The 11,955-nt window shown below is 44.3% G+C and overlaps 1 protein-coding gene across 3 annotated transcripts in view; it reads left to right on the top strand.

The window, feature by feature from the left end:
- Window positions 1-563: 563 nt before the first annotated feature.
- The window catches only part of PRSS12 (serine protease 12), a 77,232-nt gene continuing 65,840 nt past the window's right edge, over window positions 564-11,955 (top strand). For 2 of the 3 annotated variants that reach the window (XM_021008241.2, XM_021008240.2), the window contains exon 1: window positions 566-987. In XM_021008241.2, the coding sequence (XP_020863900.1) occupies window positions 642-987 (346 nt within the window). In that variant the 5' untranslated portion in view covers window positions 566-641. Of the gene's footprint in view, window positions 988-11,955 lie in introns of all 3 variants that reach the window. The other variant, XM_021008242.2, reaches the window with a different exon arrangement.

The raw sequence follows: 11,955 nt of genomic DNA, 5'->3' as shown, positions 1-11,955 counted from the left end.
TGCTTCGTGTATCTGTTCTCCCGGACCATTCTTGGTTTTTCAGTTACTCAGACTCCAATTTCCTTTCAGGCACGATTATGCTTGTGACACCGCTCCCACCCCCCATTTTACACAGGAGGAAACTGAGGCCTGGAGAGGTAAGGGTAGTTTTAAAACAAATTAAAAAGCAGCACCTGGCTCGACCCGGGTCCTCTGTCTCCCCTTCTAGGGCTCTTAGCTCTGCACCGCACTACCCTGTTGGCACCGGGTGACTCCCGGTCGGCAGCTGCTCCTCCTACGACCTCTGCCCAAGCTGAGTCCAGTGCCTGGCGCTCTGCGTGGGCCCGTGCCCCTTGATTGACCGTGGGGTGAAGCCCCAGCTGTGCGGCGGCTCTGGCCCCGGCAGGTGGCAGCCCCTGCTAATACCTGGCTCTCCTGCCCCAAGCCCACCTCTCCGTTCCCTGGGCGCCGCTCCCTCCCTCGCAGCCACCCGAAGTCTCCGCCCACGTCCAGGGTCCTGTCGGGAGGGGCGGAGGGAGGCCCCGCCCCCGGCTCTCGTTTGTGCCGGCCCGCCCCCCAAGATCTTCGGAGCCTAGGAGAATGGCCCAGAGGCCGAAGCTGCGGCTGCGGCGGCGGCGGCCACGGCGGAACCCGCGGGCACCATGACTCCCAGCAGCTTCGTGGCGGCGCTGATGCTGGGGACCCTCCTGGGCGTAAGCGACGTGGAAGGGAGCCCCAAGCCCCCCGGGCCGCGCCGGCCCCCGCTGCCCGCTGCGCTGCCCCGGCCCCCCGGCCCCGTCCCGCTGGCCCTCGGAGCGCCCCGACGGCCGCCCGGCCTGCCCTTCCAGCGCCGCCGGTCCCCTGCCTCCGCGCCCCTGCGGCTGCTCTCGGCCTCAGCCCTCGGCCCAGGGCCCCACCGCTTCTCGGGCAGGAGCCGGGACGTGGGTGCAGGGGGCGCACAGTGTTGCTTCCCTGGAGACCCTCGGGACCGTTGCGACTGCAGGCACGGTGAGTGGCCCCGAGTCTGGCTCTGGGGTCAGGGTGTGAGTGTGGACAGGTGAGCCCGGGTGCGAGTGAGGTAAACGTGATGGGCTTGCATGGCTGGGGATGGAAGTAGCTTCCCGGAGTCCTGGAAAGACCCGGGCCTGGAGAAATAGCTAGTCCGTCCCCTTTATCGAGGCCCAGAGAGGGCAAAGGACTTCTCCACGATCACACAGCTGCCACACAGTAGCAAAGTCAAGCCTCAGACCTAGGTCTTGAGATCCCCTAGCTACTGAGCTTTCCTGTGCCTAACTGCCTTACTTTGGGACTCGGAGCCAGGCGCTTTCGCATCTTTCCGTTCCCTTCGGAAACATGCCTGCTTCTTGCCGCTCGAACACTCGGTGATTCTGAGTGTGTATGTTGCAACTGCCCCACTGCGTGCTTTGTCACGTATATTGGCGGCGAGCGATGTGTGTAACTGAGCGAGCGAGCGAGCCGGGCTGGTTGTCAGCCTGCTCGGGGTACCAGAGCTGGCCGAAGGGGCGGGAGGGCTCGAGGCTCGGCGCTTGGCGCTGGCTGGGGCAACGCTGCGATACTCTGTTGTCCGGGAGTTGGTGTTCAATGGGAGAGCTTCCCAAAGACTTTGTCCAGCAGGGACCTTCTATGTTTTTCATAAACCCAAATCTCGGCCTTCCCTCTGACCTTCTTGGCCAGTGCTTTTGGAAAGAATAACGTTCTTCCTCGTGGTGGGGTTCATTGCCCAGAATCCCAGTAGCTGGTCCTAGCTCAGTTCAAGAGAGAGACAGGGGCATTTCCTCCTTACTTAGGAGATCCTAGAAAGCCCCTTAGCAGAGCAGAGCCCACGTTTCATTCCTGCCAGTGCCGGAGGCAAGCGACCTGCTTCTCGGCTGGAGCAAGAACAAAGCCAGCCCAAAGAAAATGTTTTGGGAACCAACCAAAGGTTCTCCTAGGGATGGGAGAACCTAGTTGTAGGCACCCAGCCATTTGCTTAATTCTAATCTATAAGTGGGCAGCATTGATGAGAAAGATAAGTGTAGGACTCAAAAGACTAGTTTCCAGTTACTTTTCGTTTTAAAAAAACAACAAAACAAAACAAAAAATAACGACACCTACACACACACACACATACACACACACACACACACACACACACACAACACACACCTTGAACTCTTCCTCTTAGATTTGGAATTTCAGGCAGTCCTTTTTTCACACCAGGGTTCTCTCAGTGATTTTAGTGTTTAGAATGCTAGACTGAAACTAACTGTGTGACCTTGCCCAGGTAATTTCACCTCTCTCCATGAGTTTCCTCCACTTTAAAACATAAGGGTTGGGCCAGAGCTTCTCTGACGTCCCTTCAGATCTAATATTCTAGTAGAATGTTTTCAGAGGCAGAGGCATGGTCTAGTGGATTACAGGGTCAGACTTGGAGTCAGAAGAACCAGAAATCCTGCCTCAGATGCTTGGTGGCTATGTGACCCTGGACAAGTCACTTGACTTCTCTCATGGTTAGAATACTGAACTTAGAATGTGGAGGACTTGGGCTTATATCTGGCCTCTGATATTTACTAGCTCTGTGGCCATGGGCCAGTCACTTAATTATCCTTGTGGTAAAATGGGAACCTCAGTTTCTTTGTTTCCATTAGAATTTCAGTACAGTTACGCCTATGTCTATGATGTCAGCCAGAAGGCAGACTGAACAAAGAAGTTTGAACCATTACCCTATCAACTGTGAGATGATAACTGTAGTAAAGCCAAAATAACATGTATGTAACATCCTTTCCAATGTTTAAGAGCATGCAAATGTCACTCTTATTGTGTAGTTACTGAAAGAAAGGTCCCATTTCCCTCTTTGGGGGCTTACCTTTCCCTTTTATATTTGCTTGCTCTCCCTGCCCACCCCAGAGGGAAAGGAGTGGGATGGAAATCCATTTCCTTTCATTTGGGACCTGAGGAGTACCTCATCTTGTATCCTTCAGAGGCTGGCTCAGCTTGTCCGGTATTCTGCCCAAGTGCCTTTTACCTCTGCCTTTGGTTGCTAGAGTCTTTTGGGCTATAGGAAAGTCATAGCAAGGTTAAGATCAATGATTTCTGCTCAGGAATGAAGTCATCACTACTATATTCATATTCCATGGCAAGAATGTTGATGGGCTTGTAATGGCCTAGAGCTGGCCCCAGCTGGGAGCTCTAGAATTTCCTTGCTATTTACTATAAGGCATATCTATAACTTCAGTATTAAAATTCCTACATAGAGCAACACCAGTAAAAACAGCTGAATATCACACCACCACCACTACTACTACTACCCCCTTCAAAACCTAACCCATTCTCTATGCCACAATGAAGGTGAGGGGGCAATGGCAAAGGAACGGGATGACAGCCGAGGAGGTATATATTGGAGAAGGGGGGTATGTATTGGGGACTCTGTCCTCAAACTGATGTGAAGCCCATGAAAGAACCCCGATGCCCTGATCCCATTCAAGCTCTGGCAATACTACTGATCGACATAGCACCCCAACCCTTTCATAAACCCAAATCCCGGCCTTCCCTCTGACCTTCTTGGCCAGTGCTTTTGGAAAGAATAACGTTCTTCCTCGTGGTGGGGTTCATTGCCCAGAATCCCAGTAGCTGGTCCTAGCTCAGTTCAAGAGAGAGACAGGGGCATTTCCTCCTTACTTAGGAGATCCTAGAAAGCCCTTTAGCAGAGCCAATGTCTCATTCCTGCCAAAGTGAACCTAGCTGGTTCTCTTGCCAAGCTTTTAAAAATCTGGTTCTACTCTCTATTGCTTCTCTCTGCTGTAAGAGATGATACTTGTCCTAATCATCCATTATCCATCACAAAATTTTGCAAGTGAGTTTATATGTATAATTGGTATTGCCTTTATCATCCTTCATAAGCTTTTTTTTTTTTTGGTGAGGCAATTGGGGTTAAGTGACTTGCCCAGAGTCACACAGCTAGTGAGTTTTATATGTCTTAGTCAGATTTGAACTCAGGTCCTCCTGACTCCAGGACCTGTGGTCTATTCACTGCACCACCTAGCTGTCTCCTTCATAAACTTTTAAAAAATGAGTCTATGTTCTAAACAGGTGCTTCCTTTGGACACCATCTCTCTCTCTCTCTCTCTCTCTCTCTCTCTCTCTCTCTCTCTCTCTCTCTCTAATGACCATTTCTCTTAATTGGCAAATAATTCAAGTATTTGCTGCCTGAGAGACATTTTAGAATCTTTTTGGCCTCTTTATTATGACAAATGATGTAAATCAGTTAAATTTCTCTATAATTGGTATTATTGTAATTTTTACTATTGATTATCCATGTTTCATTATTAATAACTTGCATAAATACATCAGAATTGAGTGTTGTTTCATTGTCTGTGATCTCTTTTTCTGAATCCTTTCTTCAAGTTTTGTATTAAATTTGATCTTTGCTCTAATAAATCAGTGGTCTGAATGCACACAAACAGCTGATTCAAGGAGTCCTTGCCCCCAAGAAGCTTACCTTCTATGAATATGATAGAATACAATTACAAGGTAAGAAACCTAGGAAGAGGCGCAGAGTGAAGTAAGCAGAACCAAAAGAATAATTTATACAATAACAACATTATTGTAAAGACAAACAAGTTTAAAAGACTTAGGAACTCTGGTCAACCCAATGACCAATCATAATTCCAGAGGCTCGTGATGAAACAGGCTACCCACCTCGAAATTAGATAGACTCAGGGTGCTGATTGAGAAATACTTTTTGGACATGGCCATTGTGGGAATTTGTTTTGCTCGATTATATGTGTCTTGTAACAGGGGATTATGCTTTTCTTGTTCTCAGTTTGTTGGGGAGTAGGGAGGAGGTGGGAGGGAAAGAAAGAACCTTCTTTGGAAAAAAAGTTAATTTAATAAAAGGAAATGAAGAAGCTTACTTTCTACTGGTGGTGGAGGAAGAATAGAACAATATACACAGATAGGGAAATATAAGGTAATTTTGGGGTGGAGGGAGCATGAACAAAGAGGAGGATCACAAAAGACTTTAGGTAGGAGGTGGTATTGGCACTGAGCCTGGAAGAAGGCTAGGTGTGGATTCTAAGAAGTAAGGGTTGAGGAAAGAGTATATTCCAGGCATGTGGAACAATTTTTACAAAAACTCAGATGTGAGAAATGGGATGCCAAGGTCAACTAGTTTCACTGGAATGTAGAGACCTTGAAGGAGATTAATTTTAAAGCAGAAAAAGTAGGTCAGAGCTCAAGTGTGAAGGGCTTTAAATACCAGGCTGAGATGTTTGGTTTTTATCCTAGAGGCAACAGTAAGCCCCTGAAGATTTGGGGGCTAGGGATTAACAATGGGGCTTTAGGGAGATTATTGGGCAGCTTTGTGGGGGTTGGATGGAAAGGAAGAGACTGGAGGCAGATTAGCCAGTAAGGAGTAATAGGGTAGATAGCAGGTGATGAAGGCCCTGAGTAACAGTGGTAGCCTTCTGACAAAGAGAAAGAAATGGAGGGGAAAGAGGTGGGCAATATAGAATGGCCAAGACTTGGGAACTGAATGGGTGCGAAGGGGGAGGTGGCATAAAGATTCAAGAACTGCTCTCAGGTTTCACTGTTAGGATGGTGGCACCCTTAACAGAAAGAGGCTCGCTAGGAGGAGCAATGAATTTTGTGGACATCGGTGAGTTCTTTCCTGAATGCACTGAGTCTGGGAGGGAAGTTTCTAGCAGGCTGTTGGTAATGATATACTGCAGCTTGGGAGAGTTGGAGAGAGAGACAGAGATAGACAGACAGAGACAGAGATAGAGACAGAGAGAGAAATGTTGGCATCAGAAGATCACAGACCTAGTGCTGGAGGGGACCTCAGATACCATCTAGTGTAAGTCCCTCATTTTACAGATGAGGGAACTGAGGCACAGAGAGGTTAAATAAATTCCCCAAGGTTACCCAGCTAGTAAGTGTCAGAGGTAGGATACAGATACAAGTTCTCCTGATTCCAAATTCATCACTCTTTCCATGCTGTGTTCTTAGCCTTCACAAGATAGATGTTATTGCTATATGTAACATTTAAGATTTCCCCAAAAGAATCATTCATGTTTCTGACTTACTGTGCTAATCTATACTGAGTATAGCTTATTGAACAGAAGACTTATGAGCACATTGGGTTTGGAGTTTGGAGACCCAGGTTTGAATTACAGTGTGGTATTTATTTGTCTTTTTGAACCTCAGTTTTACTCATCTATAAACTGGAGTAATGATACTGGGACTTCCAGCTGGGTTGTTGTGGAGACAGTACTTTGTAGGCCATACAGTACTACTAAAAAGACATATAAATAAATAAATAAATAAAAGGCTTGAGATTGAAGCCAACAGCTATTGCAGGAATTGTAAATATTAGCATTTTGGTATAAAAAGAAGACATCTGGAACTGGCCCACCATTGACAGGCTGTGCTCTTGGAAGGCTGTCTCTTGTCCGAAGTGCATTGGAATGACCCAGTTGGCCTAGAGGGTTGGCCAGCCCTCTGCTTTTCCCCCTTTCTTCCTGCTCCATCTTGTCTCTATGTTGTTGGTGCTCATGAGATCACATAGATTTACAGCAAGAAGAATTTTTACAGGTCATGAGTCCAAACGTTTCATTTTAAAGATGAGAAAACTGAGGTCCAGAGAGGTTAAATGATGAATCTGGGATTTGAACTGAAATTCAAGTCTAGTGCTGTATCTACTATACTACACTGCCCCTCAAAATAAGTACAGAACTTTCTGTTCTTTCTTGCCTGGTTTACAAAACTCTCAATTCTTGCCTACCGTTAACGCTATTGGCAGATAAAAACCACTTTGGATTTGGGGCATTGACCAGCTGGAAATAGAGGAAGCATGACTCAGAACTGTTGACTGGCAGAAGATAAAAGTTGTTCAGTTACCTGGGCTTAGATAAACCAAAACCCATTGGCTCATAGTATTGGCTCATCTTCAGCTGTACTGATCACCCTGGCATTGTCTTCCGGGTGATTCCCTGCCCAGGCCTGGGATGGTGCATGTTGATTTTATGACATATTGATTTTAAGCCTGCTTCCTCATTCTAGTCAAACTCTCTTTGCTCTTGGCAGTTTTATTCCTTTAACTTTTTTTAATTATGAATTTACAAATCACCAAAAATATGAACAATATGCAAAGAGCATATTTGCATATGAAACTGAAAATGTGTTATGTAATTTGGTTTTTTAAAATATATGTCAAATTTAATGCAATAGTAATAAAAATTGTCTTGTTTGTCCTCATAAACTTTTTTCTTCTGTGTATTTTTATGTGTGTTTGTTGTTATTCAGTCATGTCCAACTCTTTGCGACCTCATTTGGGGTTTTCTTGGCAAAGATACTGAAGTGATTAGTCATTTCCCTCTCCAACTAACTTTATAGGTGAGGAAACTGAGGCGAACAAGGTTAAGTGACTTGTCCAGGGTCACACACCTAATAAGTATCTGAAGTCAGATTTGAACCCATGAAGATGAGTCTTCCCGTCTTCAGGCCTGGCACCTAGGCACTATGATGCCACCTAGCTGCCCCTTTATGTGTTTTATTGATGCTTACTTATTTTTGTTCTTGTCTAACACTACCCACTAAGTCATAACCAAGGGGAATATGTTGCACCTTCCTTACCTTTACAGGCAGGCAGGCGGTCAACAAGAATTTGTTAAACACCTACCGTGTGTCATGAATTCAGCTGCTCAGTCCGGTATCAAAACTTATGTCTCTAGTATAAGTAGGGCGGTCCAGTGGAAAGAGCCCTGGATTTGGAGTCAAAAGATCTCGGTGAGCCAGGCTCCCAGTGGCACATTCCTGTAATTCCAGCTACTGAGGAGGCTGAGGCTGGTGGATTTCTTGAGCTCAGGAGTTCTGAGCTTCAGTGGCCTAAGCCAATCAGTGTCCATACTAAGTCTGGTACCAATATAGTGGGGGCCGGGGGAAAGGGCACCAGGATGCTTGAGAAGGGGCAAATTAGCCCAGGTTGGAAGCAGAGCAGGTCATAGCTTCCATGGACTTGATTTACCTGTGTGTACATGGAGGGGTTTTGATCCTCCGTCACTCAATTTTTATTCTGAAATGGATAACTATGCCATTGAACCCCATGGGGTGGGGCAAGTCATTTACTTTAGGCAGCATATACATGAATGGAAAACATTGGGACTACACAGAGTGTTATGTGGGACCTCTTGCCTTGTAGATGCTGTCACTTTATTGTGTCATGACTGCTTGGCAAGTGGTCCTGGGAATATGAGAATACCCACTTATCTGCACCAGCCCAACTCAGTCTCAGTGTGGCTGAAATCCTTCTGCCTTTCAGGTTCCCCCCCCCCCACTTCATTGGATGCTTCTTACAACAGGGAATAAGAAATCAGAATTAGTTTAAGAACTGCTCCCTTTGGGGTGAGACAGCTTCTGAGTGGGGGTTTCCATCTGCTCTGTAAGCGAGGCATTGCCAGCCAGAGGGATAAATGATGCTGACATCATCCTTGGCAATGGGGTTAGCTCTGCCACCGTCCTTTTTTTTTTCCCATCATGAACTTGACAAACATCAACAAACATGACCTTTTCCATACACAAAGAAGACCAGAAAAAGATGACGATTATAAATGAAATTGTGAATCTTGATTAAATAGAGCTTATTTTTTGAAGTATATGTTAGATTGGCTATCACTGCCTGTTTGTCCATCTCCCTTTGCACTTCTGCTGTCTTCTGTGTATTTTTAAAATGTTTTATCAATATTCCTTTATTTTCCTCCCTTTTTTTTACATCACTATCACTATCACTAGCCCTTAACTCTACCCCATAACTCTTCTTCTACCCCACCCCATCCCAAAGCCCTCTTTTGAAATGCTTAAGCATAGTCAAACAAAACAAATCTATACATTGGCCATGCCCCAAAATGTCTCATGTTGTACCTCTAGTCTGTTGCCTCTCTGCTATGATACCTGGGAGCATCCTTCATTATCAGTCTTTTGGAGCTATTTCCAGTTCCTGTATTCATCAGAGCTCTTAAGTCTTTTAAAATTCTTTCTTCTTTGCAGTCTTGTTATCATTGTATAAATGTTTCTCCTGGTTTTGCTCACTTCAGTCTGCATCAGTTCGTAGAAGTCTTCCCAGGTTTCTGTGACTCCATCCCTTGCATCATTTCTTATGGAACAACAATATCCCATTACATTCCTATCCCAGTGTCTCTGGATCTAAGAGTATGCCTCAGGGAGTAAGGTATAAGAAGACTGGAAAGGTAGAAGGGAGCTAGGTTATGAAGGGTTTTGAATGGCAAACAGCATTTTGCATTTGCTTAGGAAAGCAATAGGGAGCCACTAGGATTTATTGAGTAGGTGGGAAGAGGGTGGTGAAATGATGTCGGACCTGCATTTTAGGAAAATCATTTAGTGGCTTAACAAAGAATTGGAGTAGGGAGAGACTTGAGGCAGGCAGGCCCACCAGCAGCTATTGAGGTAATCAAGGAGTGATGTGATGAGGGCCTATACCAGTATGGGAGCAGCGTCAGAGGAGAGAAGGGGGCATATTTGAAGGACAGAAGGTGAAGTCCACAGGTCTTTGCAGTAGCTTAAATATGGGGCTGAGAGAAAGTGAGGGGTCTAGGATGACTCCTAGGCTGCAAACCTAGGGGATGGGAAGGATTATATTGCCCTCTATAATAACAGGGAAGGTTGGAGGTGGGGAAGCTTTAGGAGGAAAGATAATAAATTCTGTTTTGGACAACTTGAATTTAAGATGGCTACTGGACCTCCATTTTGAGATGTCTGAAAGGCAGTTGGAGATTCAAGTATGGAGGTCAACAGAAATTGGGGCAGGAAAGGTAGTTTTAAGAATTATTGGCATAGAGATGATCTATCTGTTGACTTAGAGCAGAACCGACTGTGCATGAGTATACCTGTCCTCCCAAACTTCTCCAGCAGTTGGCTTTTTTTTTTTTTTATCATCCTTGTCAGTCTGTTGACTATGAGACAGAAAGAACATTGGAGTTATTTTAATGGACATTTCTCTTATTATCGGTGATTTGGAGCACTTAAAAATACGGTTGTTTATAGCTTGCATTTCTTCTTTTGAGTATTGCCTGTTCATGTACTTTAACTGTTTATGTTTTGGGGAATGGCAGTTGTTCTAATTTATTTGTATTCATTCCTTATATATCTTGGGCACAGACTTTCAGCAGAAAAATATGCTATTAAGGCTGAACACCCTACCTTACTGTACAGTTAAGAAAAATATGCTGCAATTCTCTGCTAATTTTAACTATCTTGATTTTATTTATGCAAATTTTTCCATTTCATATGATCAAAGTTGTCCATTTTATCTACTATCACCTTCTAAGTCCTTTGCTTGATCAGTAACTCTTCCCTTATCCAAAGCTGTAGATACTGTCTTTTTCTTTTCTCTTCTATTTTGTTGATGATATGACTTTTTATATCTAGGTCATGTATGCACTTGGAGATCTAAACCTATTTTCTGTCAGACTGCTTTCCAGTTTTCTTAGTAGTTTTTATCCAATAGTGAGTCCTTAACCCACTAGTTGGAGTCTTTGGGTTTCTCGAACCCTACGCTACCATGTTTGATTGCTTCTTTTGTTACTAAACAGTTCCAGTGATCTACTTTTCTGGTTTCTAAGCAATACCAAATATTTTTGATGATTTCTACTTTATAGTCTGGCTTGGGATTTGGTACCGGAGAAATGGGTATATTCCTTTCTATTTACATACAGTGGTTACTAAAAGTGTAATATATTTAATTTTTCTAAAGCTACATTCCGGTCCTCCACTTCTATATTGTTTATCTTTTTGTTAGATTTCTCCAGGTCTGAAGTGGGCGCATTCTGAACTATTATGATTTTATTCTCTATTTCTCCCTGTAATTCAATCAGCTTTTCCTTTAAATAGGTGCCATGCTGTTCAGTGCCAATGGATAAATAGATAGATAATTATTTCATTGTCTAAAGTTTCTTTAAGGATAATGGTTTCCCTAATTATCACTATTAATCGTATCTATTTTTTACTGTTGCCTTGTCTGAGGGGATGAGCACTATTTCTGCTTTTAAAAGTTCACTAAGGCATAATAAAATCTGCTCTAGGTCCTCACTTTGACTCTGTGTGAATCTTTATGTTTCAAGTGTGTTTCTTATAAATAAATGAGATAATTATTGACTTTTGCTTTTTATTTTTTTCTGCCACCTTTCTCATTTTATGGGTAGATCAATCCCATTCATATTCATGGCTGTGATTGTTAATCGTGTATTTCCTGCCATCCTGTCTTCTTATATTTTTTCCCCTCTTTTTGCCAGCTATCCCCCTCTTTACAAAGAAGGAAAATGAGACAAAAGAGAAGGAATGTGCTCAGCACTAGTGTTCTGTGTAGCTTTCTTCCATTCCCCAGCTTCTCTCTTTCTCTAGTCCAGACCCACAATCACTGACTCTTACCCCTCCTCTCTCTCCCTTTTCATCCATCATTTATGATCCACAGCTGATGATGGAATTTGTTTTGCTTGTGACTATTTCCTCCCTGTGTCTACCATCTTTGTAAACCACCTTCTCCCCTCTCCCCATTCTCTGCTGATTTTAATTTATTTCTACACCAAACTGTGTATCTTCAACCTGCTTTTGCCTAGTTTAGATAAAGCGAGATTAATGAGCTGTTTGCTCTTCCCACCCATTCCTCCATGTCTGTACTCTTTCCTTCTCATATACCTCAAGGAAGCCCAATAACACTTTCCTCCCCCTCTCCCTCAATATATGACTTTCACTCCCTTTTCATTCCTCTTACAAAACAGCAGAAGAGAACAAAAACATCCGTGGCTGCTGTGGTTGTCTCTCAGCTCCATGACCCTGATGACAGCAGGACTCTGAAAGGACGCGTGTCTCTTCTCCTCCCTTTAGAACAGAAGCGCTTCATCACCATTTCACCCTCTCTAATTCCTCAAATGTGTTTCCCTTTCTAGGTTTTTCTTGCTTCCTATA

The sequence above is a fragment of the Phascolarctos cinereus genome, unplaced genomic scaffold (assembly GCF_003287225.1).
Source record: "Phascolarctos cinereus isolate Bilbo 61053 unplaced genomic scaffold, phaCin_HiC Scaffold_9;HRSCAF=440, whole genome shotgun sequence".
NCBI classification, from domain to species: Eukaryota; Metazoa; Chordata; class Mammalia; order Diprotodontia; family Phascolarctidae; genus Phascolarctos; species Phascolarctos cinereus.
Note: the sequence above shows the minus strand (reverse complement) of the source record. Positions and strands in the feature narration are given on the sequence as shown.